Below are 18,832 nucleotides of genomic sequence, written 5' to 3'. Positions count from 1 at the left end.
TGCAAAAAAATAAGTTAGCAAGAAAACATTTTTTCAATGGATCAACAACACGATCAACAATGGTCCCCGTGGAACGAGCTGTCAAGTAGGACCTTTTATGTCCATAGTCATAGTCCATAGTTGATCCATCGAAAAAATGTTCCTTGGTCAATTTATTTTATTTATTTTTTTGCATTACCCAATTAACCGTGGGACTGTATATGGTAGCTTTAAATCCCCTCTATATCAACATATAAAGTATGCATACAGAGTCTCAAAACTTTATATTCACTTTATACGCATGGAGGTAAAATTTAGTGGCGACTGATGGTAGAGTTGATATAGAGTTATACCGCGGTAAAACGTCAAAATACTACCTTACCGACAGTATTTGAAATAGAAAAAAAAGCTTTGCGCGCAGCTCTCTCTCTCTTGGGAGAGTGCTTTTCACGCTGGGATGACGGTTTTTGAAAGCTTGTTTGCGTTTTTTTGCTGTGTTGTGCTTCATTCGAGATTCTAAACTGCGTGTTGATTTGATGTTCAGAGATGTTTCACCTAGATGCCCTGCGCCAACCGTCTCGCCCGTCCTGAAATATGTTTCACGTATGATTTTTGTCGATAGAGTCTTCCTTCAGGGAGTAGCATGAAAAAAGAATACACTAGCCAGTTTGAAACAAAGTACATATTTATTAATCAATACACTTCATACCTTTACAAGATATTGATAATCTTCACAATATTCATCGACGAACGGGCTAGGGCACGGAGCACCGATTGCGCACTCGGTCCCGGGGTCTTGGTGCAAGTTCCGCCGGCGGCACGCAGCTTCATGTGCAGCGAGGTGATTCCGAGGGACTTGCACTTTCCGCCTACGTACAAAGCGGCCACATAGCAGCGTAGGGCGAGCCTCGTCACGATCAGCCTTGACCTTCATGCCGCCGGTGCTCCAACAGATAGTTACTTGCCCAAAAGATCCGTAACGTGGACGAAGGTATAATTGAAGCTGGCGTAGACGTATGCCACTCCGAACACGATGTCGTCCGAGACCTGGACCTCCTCCAAACGATTTTTCCTGCATCAACAAAAATACCACCAAATACTGCCAAACTTTCTTTGCTCTCACCAATGTTGAGTTAGTGTTTTGAAACATTTGAAGAAATGTCAAAGTGTGATGTAACTTTAAAAGCTTACTTTACATTGATATATAAAGCTTACCATTAATGCTTTGAAACATTATTGAGCTAAATGCTTTGAAACTTTAATTGGCTGTTCTATATGTCATTATACAGTAGATAATAATGTTTCAAGCTACAAATGTTTCAAAACATTGGGAAAGACTATTTAAAGTGTCATAGCATCGTGAAAGTTTATTTAGAGTGGATTTAGAGTTTTGATTTAGTGCTTCTGGTTACTTGGGTAAAATGAATAAAAGTGGGCAGAAATGGTTTTCAATCGTGTTTTTGCTGTTGTACATAAAAAAAATACGTTGAGCTTTAGGACCCTACATACATTCAAAGTATGTTTACATGACAGCTGGACGTTTGTTTGCATCAGGTTTCCTATCTCTTTCTAGCAAAAAAAATTTGTCAGGCGACTTCTAGCTGGGTTTTTAACTGACTGCCCGATATGTCAGCCAACATACTTCGCAGGGCTGTGACAGCTACAGCTCGATCTTTGTTTGCATCAGGACACTGTGACGAGGAGTTCGTCATTTTTGAGTAAAATTATATTTTTTTCACTGGGCCTAGAAAGCCTTATATATCTGGTATATATCTGGAGTTTTTTTTTTTTTTTGAAAAGGTTCTATAAACCAAAGTGTAAACTAACAGGATATCGTTACCAAATAAATTACAATTTCCAGCTTTTTGAGTTTTTTTGAAACCGCCTTGAAAACACCCAAAAAGCAAAAATTCAAAATTTGGTTTCTTGGACCTTTTCAAAAAAAAAAAAATCCAGATATTCAGTTCATTCTGTTCAAAAGGTTCAAAATCTTCTAAATTCTCTCTTTGAATGATATTTTTTTTGTGAATGCATTCATGTCACATTGAATTAATTGGTCAGTGACTCAATATCCATTAACGTGTAGCAATTTTTCATCAACCTGAACTACTAATTCCACCGCAACGTGTGAAAGCTTCAGTCAAAATCGAACGCGCCAAAACTTCGCAGTAAACATTCCCGATTTTCCTGTTAATTCGCGTTCTGCCGCATCTCTCGCCGATTCATTCCATCTTTCCACTCACAAACCTAATAAAGATGGACTTTGAACCGCGTACGATCGTAAACGGTGCCCAGCTGAAGCACCACCCGGGCAAGGCGGTCAGCATCCACCTGTTTGTGGACCGCGCCGAAACGGACGGACGCAGCTTCACTGGCCGTTCCAGCGACGGGCTGAACATCCAGGTCGTGCTGTCCCAGCCGCTGAGCGAGCTGCTGCACGGCTGGGTCGAGGTCATCGGGATGGCCGGCTCCAACGAGAGCGTGCGGTGCAAGGAGGTTTGTTGCCCCGAGCGGGGGGAAATGCTAGGTTGAGGGAGTTTCTTTCTAATATGAATTGGATCTTTGCAGATTATCACCTACAAGGAGACGGAGGAGAGCGCGTTTGATGCGTTTGGCCACGACGCGCTTTGTACGTTTCTGGCCAACTGCAAAGACATCTTCCAAATGTCCTAGGTTAGTTCCAACAGCTCATTTCGTGATTGTATTTTTTTTTTGGCTACGACATCCGTTTAGTCAGACTTTGTATTCATTAAAACCATGTTAATTAAAGATCTTGAATATTTTGTAAATGCTTCCGAAAGCCCGCGGTCAACGCGAGATGTTTGGGGCCGATCTGGGAGTCGGCCATACAGGCGAACCGCACCTCTCCGTTGAACCGTTGTACCGTAATCGACACGCTCGTGTTGGACTGCGGCGGTCTAAAGTAGATAATGTCCTTGATGGTGTGGCCCAGCAGATTGCGACGTTCCGTTACGTTTGGGTTCTCGATTACCTCGGTCATGGTCACGGCGAATCGTCGCGAAAGGTAGTTCATCAGTAGTTTCATGACCACAACGGGAAGGGCGTTCGTTAGGAAGTCGTGTTTGAGCTGGGCGATCGTCAAAAAGTTCAAGATTATTTGCTTTTGTCGAATTTGAGCGATCGAGGTGCGGATCGATCGTAGAAGAGTCCGCTGGTCCAGACTCTCGATGGGGAGATTGAGCGAGATGAAGCCACTGTTTCCGGTGCGGTAGTTGGTTGTTCCCAGTAGGTAATCCTCCAACATGCAGCGGCCGCTGAGGTGCATCATCCGGGGGATTTTGCCGTCACCTTCATAGCAGAGGGCTTGCAGGGATTTTGATAAGATGGCCAGCAGGATCTCAGTTTCGTTTGGAGGGTGGTTGGAGTATCCTGTAAATAGGATTGGAAAAAAAACTTATAACCATTTTTTTTAACTATTTTGTTATTTAAAAAAATGTTGTTTTTTTTTTTATTTGTATTTTTAGATATTTTTATGTTTTCGTCATGTTTCATAAAATACAAATTTTGATGCATTACTCAAATTTTTTTATGTCTTTATTTTTTTTTAATTTTTCATGCTTTTATTTTTTTAAATTCTTAAAAATTTTAAATTTTTTTAATGTTTTTAAAACATATTTTTTTAAAGTTCTTGATTTTTCAACATTTTTGACACTTCCAAAAAAAAAATTTTTGAGTCCTTAAAATTTGCAAGAATTTTCCGCAAATTAAAAAAAATCAAGAACATATTTAAGAAATTTCAAAATTATAAAAAAATATAGTTTAGAAGTTTCTTAAATATGTTCTTGATTTTTTTAATTTGCTAAAAATTCTTGCAAATTTTTTAAATTAAAAAAAAAATCTTCTAAAAAAATATGTTTTGTAATTTTAAGATTATTAACAAAAATAAGTTTATAATTTGTTTTGTAATCCTTATAATTTTTTTTTAATTTGCTTGTTTTTTTTTAATTTTTAGATTAATTTTTTCTATATTTCTTAAATTTTTAAACACTTATAATGTTTTTTTTTGATTTACTGTTTATTTTTTAATTTTTAATGCTTTCTTCAAAATTAAAAAAAAAATTGTAAAATTTTTAGATTTTGTTTTTGTTTTTAGAAATTAGTAAGGCCGTTGCAAATATTTTTCAAAGTTTACAGACATTAAACATTCCTGACATTTTTAAAACTTTTAATTTTCTGGAAATTTTTAAAATGTGTAAGAATTTCAAACTCTAGATTTTTTTAGACGTTTTTGCATTTTTTTGATTTTTTTTTGCGTTGTTGATTTTGTTTTTTAATGGTTATTACAAATTTCGATCATAGTTTCTCAATCCACGATTGAGATTTATCGATCAAATTTCTATTGTAATTTATCGATGGTAAGTCGTAATTTGTCGATGATAGAACGAGATTTGGCGATGGTAGATCGAAATCTTACTACAGTCCAGAATCGATTGCACGATTATCCGAAGGTTTGTATGAGACTTATTTATTTTCCCAGTTTTAACACCAAGTTCAAGTTTGCGACCCCGTTTTCAGCCCAGCTTGGAAAACATCGAGACTTCAAGGACCATGTCGATCCGGCCCGGGGTGTGGAAGTTCAGGTCAGCCAGCTAGATGTCTGCAGGAATCGGCCAATCGGATGTGCTATTCGGACCAACTGAATCATCACGATTACCTTGAAGACGTCAACGTCAACCGTGAAGCTGTTGTACCGCCATTGGAGCTGGACCGTCATCGATTCCGCCGATGGGAACGTTTGCGATTTGTATTCAGCCGTTTTATCATCGTGTAATAAAGTTGACCTGCGTTCCATTGTCGAGCACCAGCCCGCATGGCACAGGTCTGTCCTTGTCGTCCAGAGTTGGACAAAAGCCGTCAGCAGCATGGCGGTTTTCATCGCCTGGATGTGGTTGATGGCCAGTGGGTTGAGGCACTGGTGGCTGGTTGACAAGATGGTGCAACGATCTGCAGGTTGACTGGTTTCAGCACAGGTCTTTCAACCGCGTTGTCGTGCAGCAATGTGTGGTGGCACTTTCCGCGTGTACTTGTACTTGCATTTCTTCCAGCTGTGGCCGTTATGGAGGCAGTTGAGACACAGATTCTTTCCCATTATCATCAGCGTTGAGCCACCGTGAGGTCAGCGAGGGTATCACATTTGTAGGTTAGATGGGACCCTCCTAAAATCTCGCAGCGGAAATCCGGGTTCGACGACACGGTCTCACTGCTCTCTAAGACTGAGATGCGGTTCTTCAGGAACTGAATACATAGCCTTGTCGTATTTCGGCACGATGCACGACGAACTGCGTCGACATTCCAAGAAACTCTTGCTTCAGGCTGATCACTGTCTCCACAAGCGCTCGATGTTCCATGTGGCTTTCTGGACCTTCAGCAGCCCGCGATGTGAATGTCAACCATTTTCCAGTTGTCTTCGTACCGTTCTTCGAGCAACTCCCAGGGGCCTTTGTAGGTGCTGTCCTCAATCGCCTTCTCGTTTAAAGTCCCTTTAGCCTAGCCAATAAGGGGCTCCTTCAGACGGTACAGCTTCATTCTGAGAGTTTCGTTTAAACGGTCCACGACGTCACGAAACATCGTCGTGAATCGCTTCCAGTTCTCGACTTTCCGCCGAACGTGGGTTTGTTTAGATTTAAAAATTAAAAAGTTTTATATCCCCTTAGATATACACACAAAATTAGGTAAAAACATGCAGAAGTTTAAAGTTTGACCAACCTAGTACAACGTTTTGTCCAGTAAATCGTGCCGAACTTTTTGCCACAAAGAGCTATAATTTTTTAAAGTTACATAAGGCCGTAGCAAATATTTTTCAAAGTTAATGTTCAAAAAATATTTGCAATGGTTTAACAAGATTTTGAAATATTTATGAATATTAAGATTTTTGGTTAACGTGGTGATTATTGCATTCGATCGTAATTTCTCGACTCACGATCGAGATTTCTCGATGGTAAGATTTCGACTTACCATCGACAAATCTCGATCTACCACGACTTACCACGAGAAATTAAGATTGTAATTTTACTGTTGAGAAATCTCGCTCGTGGATCGAGAAATTACGATCGTAATTTGTAATACCATTTTTTTTAAATATTTTTTATTTAAACGGCATTTTAATTTCAAAAATTTCAAAAATTTCAAAAAAATATAAAAATTTTAAAAATTTCAAAATTTTAATTTTTTGGAAAATTTCATTTTTTTTTTAAATTCAAAAAATTCTTCAATTTCAAAAAATCCAAAAATTTCCAAAACTTCAAATTTTTTAAAAATTTCAAGATTTTTTAAAAAAATATTTTTTTTTTAAATTTAAACATTTTAAAATCATCGAAGATTTTAAAAATTTCAAAAATTTTACAAATTTTAAAAACTTTGATAATTTTAGTATTTTTAAAATTTTTATTTTTTTAAGTTTAAAAAATTTCAACAATTTTATTTTTTTTTTAATTTCCCTCCGCACGGCTGGGACCTTGCCCCCATGGAAAGCATGGGACGGTCGGAGGGCTTGTAATGCACTTTACCAATACGGAAAGAGCAGGGGAGCATTTTTTCCCCATACTAGCGCCAGTCAAAGATGTTACACATTGATCTTGGCCGAGTGGTGTCTGGAAATATTAATAGTTCTTTATTAGTTATTTGAAGAATATTTACAGTGCCACAGTTTTGAAGAATAAATCCAGACGGAACCGAATGATCGAATGCTTCCTGTCGTCGAAAAATTCGGAACAACTGGAGCGTACCTAGCGGCCGGGTTGTGTAGCGTAATGGAACTCCGATTTCGATATGATGGTACCCACGGCGGAGCTGGTCAAAGGACAAGCAGGACAAACTCGTTACTGGCCAATTGCGACTTATGCTGGCGAAGGTGATCGAGGACATCTGACGGCGGTTGCGGAGTCGTCCTCTTTAAAGCTAAGTACTCATGCATGATAATCGTATTACAGGCCTGCCTTTTCTGGTCATGTTGAAGGTCACATAGTAAAAGTTGAGGGTCACATAGTAAAAGTCCGTTGGTGTGTGGATAGTGTACCCCGTTCGCTCGAGTTCCTTGGGGTCAGTTCTGTAGGTTTTAACAGTCTCGACAGTTAAAACCTACAGTACTGATTTTGGGAAGCTTGTGCGAATGGGGTTTTTAATGAACATTGGGGGCGGCGATTGAGCACGAAGTTTCGATTTAGCTTATTTACATCATTACACGATTACATACTCTCACAAACACAATCTCATTTTAACCTACCCAATCATGTCCTCAATCCCCGCTCCCATGGAGTGCGAGCGATCCGCATGTGATTGACACGACCATTACCGTTCCTTTACACAACCGGACTTGGACTGACTTGATCCTGGCTATCCCACCTCGATCCGCAAAAAAAAAAAAAAAAAGTTCAAGTTTGCGACCCCGTTTCAATAAAATTTAAATAGCAGATAGCCTATAAAATTATAAAATTAATTTTTCAATATTCGATTACTCGACTTGAATTTTTTACATGGCCTTCGTATAATCGAGTCTGGACTGTATCGAGAAATCTCGATCGTGAGTCGAAAAATTACGATTGAGTGCAATAATCATCACGCCGATCACGTTGAGCAAGCTAAAGGAACCGTTACGCTCAATGAAGCGCTGTTTTTGGAGTTCAAAACGTCACTCAACGGATAATGGTGGACGCTCTGGACGTCGTATCGCTGGCCAGAGGTAAATTCCCAAACACATGGAAGAACACGTTGGTAATTCCGATCCCAAGAGTTCCACATTTTAAGAAACATGAAGATCACAGACCAATCGACATGCTGCCGCTGTAAAGAAGGTCATGGAGACGATCGTGAAGGAACAACTGGGAAAGGCAGCTGAAAAACAGAAGTTTTGTTGGTATTACCTGCTTTCCGTCCAGTGCCTTGTTCCACCAACTTCAACTCATCCATCCGTATCTTCTCGGACCACGAGACTACTTTCCGCCCACAGAGCGAAACATTCTGTAGATAGTGCTCCGTGTTGTCGGATCGACGCTCAAACAGTTCTTCCGCGACCAACCTGGGTGCCGTATAAAGCAGCTTAATTCCGGTGAAACACTCTCCCAGTCCACCGTACAAAACCGGCACGTACTCCAGCAGGAATCCTGCGACGGTGTTTCGATTTATTTTTCCAATCAGCATGTAGATCCGCATGGCTTCCACTTCCCGGTAGATGTACCAGGGAACCATCAGGGTGATCGTGGCTCCGATCTTCCACAGCAGGAAGATCCACTCCTTCACCACGTTGATCGGATCGAGCGAGCTCAGAATCGCGTTCCAAATTGTACCCAGCGTCAAGTTCCGGCGCTGAATCTCCCGATCGATCAGTGACTTGAGATAGTCGATCTTGATCAGTGGATTCGCGGAAACCTTTGAATAACCGCGCACGAAATCAGACACGATCACAACCACGCCAATCAGTAGCATCGACAGCAGCTGCTGTATTCCCTTGATCTGCTTCTTCTCAATGTCAGGCGACTCGAGCGGATCGTGGTTGTACACAAATTCGTTCCACTTGTTGCTGATCGACGCGTTCAGATCGCGCCACATCTTTGGCAAATAAACGGGACCCCTCATCATGTTGGCGAAGATCGAGTTGCACCCGGAGAGGCTTCCCACAGTTTGAACCGCTCCCTGCTTCACATCGACCAGCAGTAAATCGGAGATCTTCAACCGCGTTTGCTCCTCCAACAGCAAGTGATGAACCCGGTACAGCAGGTAGTAATAAGGTGCCACACTGTCACACTCGGCGGCCACTCCACTCCCGTCCCGACCTCCGGGCGCCATCGGAATGCAAAAGATCTGCCACGGTGGAATCTCCGGCGGCATGTACTTGGAGATGAACTCGCTCACGTAGTCCTGCAGGTTCGCCTCCGTCAGCGGGCGGCCTCGGTGCAGCGTCGGCGCCAGAATGATGTGGTTGTCGATGTTGAAGTCCTTGGTCTTCTTGACGAACGCGTACTGGCCCCAGCACGAGATCAGCGGGAACTTTAACCGGCCAAAGCACAGCCGACCGTACTGATCGCGCCGGCTTAGCACCTGATCGATGAACTTGGCCTTGATCGCGTGGATGTCGCAGGATCCTGGAAGTTGAACTAAGTTAGTGTTGATAGGAAATAATAAGTATGTGGTTCCTTCGAAAACCTTCGATTTGGAGCAGCACGTGGAACACTCCGGGATTCCGGGACGTGTCAACCAGACTTCGGATGTTGTTGGTGCGGGCAAACTTCAGGTACGGGTAGCGATTCGCCAGGAATGCGATCCATAGTTTTCGGGTTGTTGAAACCGCTGGAAAGATGCAAGTTGGTGTTGGTTATACAAATCTCTGTTGCAAATAACATTCAAGAGGAAAACCAAACGTTTCACAAATCCAAATCAAATGGCGTTTTCTGGAGTTAGGTACAATCATTTTTTTTCGAAATGTTTCAAATCAAAATGACAAACTTCTTGACCGCGAGTACAGAAAGGTTGTCATCGGCGACTTAAACGCTCAAGTCGGTCAGGAGGAGGAGTTTAGACCGGTTATTGGGAGGTTCTGCGCTCACCAGCAGACGAACGAGAACGGCCTACGACTCATTGATTTCGCTACCTCCCGAAACATGGCCATACGTAGTACCTTTATCCGGCACAGCCTCCACTACAAGTACACCTGGAGATCACCAACCACGTCACGGAGACGCAAATCGACCATGTCCTCATCGATGGTCGGTACTTCTCGGACATAATCGACGTCAGAACTTGGTGGTGGCAAAGCTGCGTCAACGCCTGTCCGAGGTCAACAAGATCCGGTACCGTCGCCCGCAGCGGTATAATCCGGAGCGGCTCAAGGATCCTGAGGTCGCTAACCAGTACGCGCGGGAACTCGAAGCTGCCTTTCTTGACGAGGGTGAGCTCTCCGAATCATCTCTGGAGGCCTGTTGGATCCAGATGGAAGCAGCCATCAACGCAGTGGCATCGAGCGCCATTTAGGTACGTGGACCGAGTAAGACGAGGAATGTCAGCAATTTGGGACGAGAGCAAAGCAGCGTACGACTCGGTCGATCGCGAAGAGCTATGGAAGATCTTGCACGAGATCGGCTTTCCCGGGAAGCTGATCAGAATGGTGAAATCAACGATGGACCCAATCAAATCGCGCAAGGGACTGCGACAATGCGACGGTATCTCCGGCCTCTATTTCAACATTGGATTTGATGTTGTTATGAGGCGGGCGGGCTTCAACATGCGGGGCACGGTCGGCTATCAACCGGTTCAGCCAGTTCATCTGCTATGCCGACGACATGGACATTGTCAGCAGGACGTTCGAGGAGGTGGCCAGGAGGTACTCCGAATAAATGCGGAAAGCGGATAAGGTTGGATTGAAGGTGAATGTGGCAAAGACGAAGTATCTGCTGGCAGGAGAAACCGAGTCTCTTAGGGCTCGCATAGGACCGAGCGTGACGATCGACGGGGACGACTTCGAGGTCGTGGAGGAGTTTGTGTACCTCGGATCGTTGGTTACGTCGGACACAACTGCAGCAGAGAAATTCGCTTCGTCACTGGTAGTCGTGCCTACCATGGACTTCACAAGACCCGACGGTCTGGTCATGTACGAAACGGTGATAAGACCGGTCATCCTCTACGGGCACGAGACGTGGACGATGCGCGAGGAGGACCTGCACGGATGATCTTTGGCGGCGTACATGAGAACAATGTAGAACAATGAGGAGAAGGATGAACCACGAGCTGGCGCAACTCTACGGCAAGCCAAGAATCAGGCAATCAATCCGGTGAAGTTGGTGTTTAATTCGGAGCCGGTTGGAACGCGGCGGAGGGGGGCGCAACGTGCAAGGTGGTTGAACCAAGTGGAGGAAGATCTGGAAAGTGTGGGAGTTCCGCAGCGGAATTGAAATGTAGCAGCTTAAGACCGAGTCCGAGGTTGTACGAGCAGTAAAAGTAAGCCAGGGTTGTTACGGACGGCGCGTATCGCGCGGATCTGGCGCGGATTTGCTGGCTAATTTTGCTCAGGCGCGGATTTCGCGCGGATAGCAATTTTGATAAACAAGATAATTGAGAACACTTTCTAATTACAAAGGAAAATATTATTAGGAATTAAATTAATTCAATCTTTTTCGTTGAGTGCGAAAACATCAATTTCTAAGAAGTTGTTAATGAAGAAAATTTCTTCTAAAAATTATTGATGTTTTTTTTTTCTTAATACGCAGAGGCGACTCGTCCACCTGTTCAACCTGTTCATTGAACAGGTAGCCAATTTCAAGCGGATATTTTTTTTTATTTATGTGCCATGGTGCTTTTTTAACCAGCAACATAAAATTACAATTTTTGTTTGAATATACGTTAACAAAATCAACGCCCTATGTTCAGCAGCGCTGCATGCACCGAAAAAGCTTTGGCCCGCCACCCTTTACTCTTTTACTTCTCTTTACAACCCACCAATACCAAAGCGAGCCAGCCTAGCGGGCCACGCGCAAATGCTCGTCGCGTTCAACACCGACCCTTTGAACGTCGGGGAAAAAATCTCCATACAGAAAAAAATCAACACATGTAAAGAGCTTCCTATTCATACGCAGCGGCAGTATCGATGTGTTGGTAAATCTGGTTCAATCTGAGAGCGTGAACTGACAGCATTTTTGGGAGAGAGCGAAATGCCACCCCAACCCCAGCCGACTTAGCTCGCTCAGCTCTCCAGGGAGCTGCATGCAAAAGGTAAACAAGCCAGCGCGTTGACAGCACGTTGAGAGCATGAATAAATGAGAGAGCGCGAGAGCACGACAGATATTGCTCTATATTTGGCGCACTTTTAGGCATCAGGCTGTTTTGCGCAGACTGGTGATGGCTTGTTTTAGAACTGGAACGTTCAACTGCGCGCGTTGAACCTCTTCGATCTTCTTGGTTACTAGTGGATTCTTGCTCTACTGGAAAGTCATGTAATGTTAAGTTTAGATAGTGTGATTGATAGATTGAATTGAAACAATTGAAAGAAAAAAGTACTGTGCTTTTCCCAGCATTAAAATTAGAAGCATTAGGACACATTAGAAGAATTATGACAGTAGATCAGGGAAGGGTTTTAAGCACCTTGTTTTGCAAAATATCAAAGGTGCCGTACTACTGAGTAGATTCAACCATGATCGTTATTTTATTTTTCGGATGGTTCTATTTAAAGCGGATGCAGTCCTAAAAAGTTTAAGATTTGATGCCATTAAGGCCGATGCAATTATTTTTCAAAGTTTTTGTCCCTCGGCTCGGGCCGGGTTCGAGGGGGGGAAAAAAATAAAAAATAAAAATATTGAAATAACAAGCCATAGTTTCAACATTTGCACGGAAAAGTTGTTTTAAAATGCATTTACACTAGTTCAGTTGTTTTGCAATCATTATTTTTCAAAAAATATAAAATTTGACGAAAACCAAAATTTTTGCGAAAAAAAACTTTTTGCGATAATAAACATGGAAAATTTTCAAAAATTCAAATGATTTTTAAATCAACCGAAACATGCTAAAAATGATTCTAAGCGCAGAGGAATGCATTCAAAATTAATTTCAACTGATTGCACTTAAATTTTCATTGAAATATTAGAGTTTTTTTAAAAAAATATTTTTTTTGCCCCCAGATTTTTTGAGCCAACTTCGAAGGGGGGGGGGGACAAAAACTTAAAATAAAATTTGTACCAGCCTAAATGCTCCAAAAACGACTGTGTTTATTCAGACTGTAGTCCCGGTTCACTCTAGTTGTATATATTATTAGACCGATTCTTAGCGAAGCTACACCCAAAGTCACTTTTTTCAATTTCCAATTCGAATTTTTATATGAAAAATTTCATTTTTATTATGATTTGAAAATTACAGTGTTCTTTAAATACGTTTTCTTACCCCAAACGCCAAAAATATTGACCAAATAAGGTCTGCAAGCCCATGAATAGGAGAGGACATTTTTTTTCATAAAACTGCTCCTTTCGTTGTCCCGTCACGGAAAGAAATGGCTGGCAAAAACTCAAATTTCAACCAATTTGTTCAGTCCAAGGAGCAAAAGATTCGTTTTTCAATTTGTGATAATGTGTAGAAGAGCAAAAATTAAAAAATAATAAGCTAGCAAAACTGTAGCGATTTTCTTGGTGTGCCTTTTTAAAGTCCAGGTTTTCGATGTTGTCCCGTCACTCAAACGGAGATGTTTTTTTTTCTGAACATCCTGATGAATACTTTTAAAATTCAGTATAATATTCAATAACTTCCCTTTAATTTTGATAAGGATGGCAGAGCGATTGCTCTATTTTTCCACATTCCCCACGCTAATGATTAAGTCTTAAAAATACATTTTAACGAGATAAAAAAAGTCTTAAACATAATTTTAATTAATTATTTGCATAAACAGAAATTTATAATAGTATAAAAATAATAAAACGTAAAAATAAAAGCCATTCGAAAGAAAAAAGCTTTAAAAAAATGTTTTAACATTGAACAGGTACTTCATTCGGGCACGAGTCGCCTCTGTTAATACGAAACTTTAAAATAATCTTCACGGAGCGATTTTTTTAATGCATTGAGATCTGTTATATAAATTTAACATAACATTATAACTCATTATTTTTAAAACATCTGCTTAACAATTCAAATAAATACCAATTTTATTAAAATCAAAATAACAAAATTCGAAAAATTACAGAATTTTAAAAATTTGAAGCTGTGAAACTTTTTAGATTTTCTATGTTTTTTCAATATAAAAATTTAAATTTTTAAATTTTTGGTTCATTGAAAAAAATAAAAATTCGGTTGCCACTCTGATTCAGGTAGAATTGATTCTACTCCCAATTATCAACATGACGAAATCCACTTTGAATTATGAAATTATGAAATTATTAAATTATTAGATAATTAAATTATTAAATTATTAAATTATTAAATTATTAAATTATTGAATTATTAAATTATTAAATTATTAAATTATTAAATTATTAAATTATTAAATTATTAAATTATTAAATTATTAAATTATTAAATTATTAAATTATTAAATTATTAAATTATTAAATTATTAAATTATTAAATTATTAAATTATTAAATTATTAAATTATCAAATTAATAAATTATTAAATTATTAAATTATTAAATTATTAAATTATTAAATTATTGAATTATTAAATTATTAAATTATTAAATTATTAAATTATTAAATTCCTAAATTCTTAAATTCTTAAATTCTTGAATTCCTAGGTTCTTGAATGCTGCCGTTTTTGTTACCATCTTAGATTATAGAAAACCTGATAAAATTTGAAGTTTTTTTGGAGTTTTTTTTCGGTTAGAGAAATTTTGAGAAGAAGATGTAGGAAAATTTGCTTCGATTTTTCTAAGTGACGCTTTGGTAAGATCATCGAGTATGAACTGTATCTTAAATTTAAAACCTCAAGATCGACAATTTATTACAATTTTTAAATATTATTATTTTTTTTTAAGATTTCATTCAGTTTTTAGATCTGAATTTCTGAATGTTGAAATTTTTGATTTTTTTTGCCAAAATGTTTGTTTTGGCTTTTTCCTCTATTGTGTTTCATATGTTTATAGGACCCATTAATAAAAACTCTAGATTTTTTGGTAAAGGGCAACATTTAAAATGGGAATGGATCGCAGTAAGCCGGGCGTGCGGGCAAACGTGTTTTTTCTGCTGTCGTTTTTTTTTCTCTACGATCAGTTTTTAGAAAAAAAGTTTACAGAAGTATTTGAATCAACGCGGATTTTTGGATTAAGCCAGTGGTTTCGGCAATTGCGACGCTGGTTCCTGTGGATTTATAAGAAGCTCGTTTTTGGATCCTGGAAGAAGCACTGGCACGATGAACGCCATGAAGGCCACGATGGGTTATGTACCGGAATTCTTTATGTAAACTAATGTCAAAAACAAAAACAATGACTTTTATATCCCGCCGTTTGACTGGTGGATTGGGGTCATCCCGCCAAACAAATCCTAGTAAACTGGGGTTGCGATGGCCAAAATATACTTGTCAAATATTTTCTGTTTTTGTGTTGAACCACACGGTTCCACTCCGGCGTAGAAAGTTCAGATTAATCCTGTTTTTTTTTTTCAGCGTCAAGGCCGCTATTCTTGATGTCTGGCTCATCCCGGCATGGCTCTACGAGGCACGAGGACAAATCGCCCACTATCCGGAATGAGCGAAAAAGATAATAGGCGTAACCTAGGGCGTAGCTTACTACGGATGCCGCTCGTTCAAGGCAGGTGTGGTTGCCGATTTTGACGAGCCTGGCTACGAAGATCATGATATCGAGAAATCTCATTTCTTAGATTTTTTAGATCAGTTGTGTCTTTCTGTGACTAATAGTAGAGATTTATTAAAAGATCACGGTGTTTTTCATCTACTATGACATGAAATTACGCACCACCCAAGAAAACCCGTTATGAACAAGTCCAGTGAAATCATAAAAATATAAAAAAAACCTTCATTGAAGTAAAAAAACCGCACTTCTCTGTCTGAAACATAAATATTTTAGGGAATATAAATGTCTATTTCTTATTTCCTTCAACTGGCTGGATTCATCCAGTTCTGGTCGCTTAACCGATTTTCTTCGATTACAATTCAAACAATACACTTGAAACTTTTTTCATTTGTTTTAACATAATTTATTTTTTTGGATTTGATTGAAAATTATCAAATTGATTATTGCAATTGAAATAAAATTGTAACCATTTAATTAAAAGCATTCTTAGAATTTTCGGTAGGAGCAACGACAATCCACATCCCACTGAGAAATGTAACGCCCCGATCGGGACGTTACATTTCTCAGTGGGATAGGTGATTTTTGCGAAACTTCCGTCCGTTACGGCCGTAATTCCAGTTTCACTGATCCGACCATGGATAGTTGGATAGCTTGCGTTTTAATCCTGTCCAACGGTGGCCATCTCCTGCTTCAAGGGCAGTTGCTCAACGAAAAGTTCGCTGGTTCCGGCCAAAGAGGTTCATTGCCTGTGTAAATCTTCCATGGTCCGGCTAGTGGAAAATCTGTCTTCCTACCACAAGCCACGATGACCTGGACATCACGATCCGTGACGCTGAAAAAAAAAACAGGATTAATCTGAACTTTCTACGCCGGAGTGGAACCGTGTGGTTCAACACAAAAACAGAAAATATTTGACAAGTATATTTTGGCCATCGCAACCCCAGTTTACTAGGATTTGTTTGGCGGGATGACCCCAACCCACCAGTCAAACGGCGGGATATAAAAGTCATTGTTTTGGTTTTTGACATTAGTTTACATAAAGAATTGTCCGAACTACAAACCGGTGCAAGAGATTGCTTCAAGGGTGCGCGTTGCAAGCTGCTGCTCTTGGCCAAAGATCCGGACGGTGGACCCGCGACCAGACGCTGAACAAGGAACAAGCCCAAGGTTGGTTTCGTGGCGCACATGATTTCGACGACCATCGTCATCGTGGAAGAGTTTTTCGCCCATCTGGATGTGACGGAGAATATAAAAATACGGAAACGGTTGCCAGCTGCCTGGAGCTGTTGAATCTTGACTTGGTGAGATCTATCCATTTTATCTATCATTATTTGATAGATGATTTTATTCCCTTATTTTATATAATATTCTATTGATCATATCCATATTATCCCATTACCACCTTCCTTTTCTCCTATCCACATTTCCTCCCCCTCACCTCCCCCCCCCAATGACCCAAAATATTATTATCTGCCAAATTTACACTTACACACCACACCACAACTGTTTCGGAGCGTTTGGTACGGTATGTCCACGCATCCTTCCTCCCCTGATGATTCTATGAAATGTGATCCGTTCACAGAATCTGTCTCTGCGGTTAATGCAACGCAGTAGGCCTGGCCGCTTTAATTTTTGCTGTACATTTTCGGGGTAACTCGGATGTACTGTAATCATTAATATTGACAAGAAAGGACTTGAGGCGTAATCTTACCACAAGTTCTTCCAGGATGCTTTCTTCGGACTGGCTGCGCTTGTGTTCGATTAGATTAGATTAGAAAGGGCAACATTTAAAATGGCATCATCAGATAAAAAAACATAGGACAATTTTATGGTTGCTCATTTTGGATGTTCGATTAGAAAAAAAAATGGTTGACAAAATATTTTTTTTTAAGTTTTTGCAGAATCCATCGTTAAAAAAATAAAATAAAAAAGTCATTGATTTTTTTTTCAATATCTTAAATTTCTAGTATTCAAAAAGGAAAATGCATGAAACCATAAAAACGCTCCAAACAATATATTAGTAAAAAAAAGAAAATAAAAAATAATTGGTGGTCTGGAGAGGTCAGGGAAAAGTCAGGGAATTTTATTTTGGGATTTGGATCGACACCATGTAATATTGTTTCAGAAATGGCAAAAAAGGTTCCATTTGATACAGGTGGGATATGAATCCACAACTGATCAATGGTACTGATCCAAATGCCTTCTGTATTATTCTTTTTTCGTTTAAAATTTCATTCATTATGTTACTCTCTTATATGTTTGTCGCGATTTTTTTTTTATATGGCTCGGATTTCGCGCGGATTGGGTTTTGGGGTCGGCGCGGATCTGGCGCGGATTTTTTTTCGACTTTTCCGTAACAACCCTGTAAAAGTAAGCAAATCAAAATTGAAAATTTTAAAAGTTTTTCTTTGTTAGTTGCTCTCTGATTTTTGGGAAAATGTTGAGGGATGGGAGACAAAAAATTTAAATTAAGCTAACTGGATAGGAATTCCCAGCATGCTTAGTACAAGAAAGCACAGAGGCATCGATATATCAACGGTGCAATAGTTTCCACTTCACAGTATAATCACAATAATGAGTCATCTTCAAATCTTCTGTTAATACATTTTATTTCCTCTCAATCCAAAGCTCCAGCTGATCGTTATCACCGTGATACCCACGTGGCAGTTTCAAAGTCCCGCCAGACTCAGTCCCGTCTCCCGCTGTGGCGTAATGGCGCAATCACGCTTGTTTTGCTACATTTTCTCATGCATTATTGTGCAGTTGCACCTTTGCACCGAATCCCAACCAGAAACTCACTTGCATAACTGATAGCAAAGACCGGCAGGATCGCACAAAACGCCACGAAAAACAGGAAGGTCTTCACGGTTGACTTGGCCGAGGCCCACAAACCGCCACCCACGACCATGCTTTCTGCGGTTTGTTTTGACTGCGAGTTTCAAACACCGCGATTCTACTACAAACAAATAATAATTTAGCCACGCGCGCGCGCTCGACGTCGGAAAAATTAGAAATAGAAATGACAAATAAACGAAGCGCAAAGTTATGGCTTGAAACCGAACCGTTCCCGTCGAGCAATCGCTCGAAACTGACTGATAGGATGCTGCGGCCACCACCAGCAGGCAGGAATCCGCATCCTTATCAAGTTTTGACTGGAACATGCACCTTGAAATTTTAAATATTATGAAAAGCTTCTTCCTTTTTACGAAACTGATTGGGTCATTCACCGCCAAGAGGGGAAAAAAGTTTTTTATATTCGTTTTATTTGTGCCCTTTGTTCACACAAGAGCAGTCGTGGCCGAGCGGTTAAGGCGTCTGACTAGAAATCAGATTCCCTCTGGGAGCGTAGGTTCGAATCCTACCGACTGCGGTTTCTATTGTTTTTGTCTTATTAAAAATATTACCACTTTAGAACATTTTATAGTATTTTAATAATTATTGTGGTCGAAGGATCCGAAAAAAACTCTTCGAACATTACAAAATTTAGGAAAATATAAGAAAATAATAATAAATGGAAATGTTACTGACACAATCTCCGGGCTTAAGATACCAGTGGAAAAATGTTAAAACTTAATTTAATGAAAAAATAGATGTAATAATTAGATCCTGCATGGTTTCCAG

At 39.9% G+C, this 18,832-nt stretch overlaps 2 protein-coding genes, 1 non-coding gene and 1 pseudogene across 3 annotated transcripts; 2 read left to right on the top strand and 2 right to left on the bottom strand.

Moving 5' to 3' along the window:
- Positions 1-646: 646 nt before the first annotated feature.
- LOC6039514 lies at positions 647-2,205 on the bottom strand (annotated as a pseudogene).
- LOC6034160 lies at positions 2,086-2,748 on the top strand. The gene is made up of 2 exons (XM_001844464.2): positions 2,086-2,475; positions 2,548-2,748. Exons 1-2 carry the CDS (start codon positions 2,236-2,238, stop codon positions 2,650-2,652), a joined length of 345 nt encoding a protein of 114 aa, XP_001844516.1. The 5' UTR covers positions 2,086-2,235; the 3' UTR covers positions 2,653-2,748.
- LOC6034159 lies at positions 2,654-18,283 on the bottom strand. Its single transcript, XM_038252915.1, has 4 exons — positions 18,011-18,283; positions 9,139-9,282; positions 7,860-9,077; positions 2,654-3,369 (listed from the first exon to the last, which is right to left on the bottom strand). Exons 1-4 carry the CDS (start codon positions 18,117-18,119, stop codon positions 2,744-2,746), a joined length of 2,097 nt encoding a protein of 698 aa, XP_038108843.1. The 5' UTR covers positions 18,120-18,283; the 3' UTR covers positions 2,654-2,743.
- A 216-nt stretch (positions 18,284-18,499) lies between these two features.
- Trnas-aga lies at positions 18,500-18,581 on the top strand. The gene has a single exon. It is a non-coding gene; the product is annotated as a tRNA-Ser (tRNA).
- The last annotated feature ends 251 nt before the right edge of the window (positions 18,582-18,832 follow it).

This window comes from Culex quinquefasciatus, chromosome 2 (assembly GCF_015732765.1).
Source record: "Culex quinquefasciatus strain JHB chromosome 2, VPISU_Cqui_1.0_pri_paternal, whole genome shotgun sequence".
NCBI classification, from domain to species: Eukaryota; Metazoa; Arthropoda; class Insecta; order Diptera; family Culicidae; genus Culex; species Culex quinquefasciatus.
This window is presented reverse-complemented; position numbering and strand designations above follow the sequence as displayed.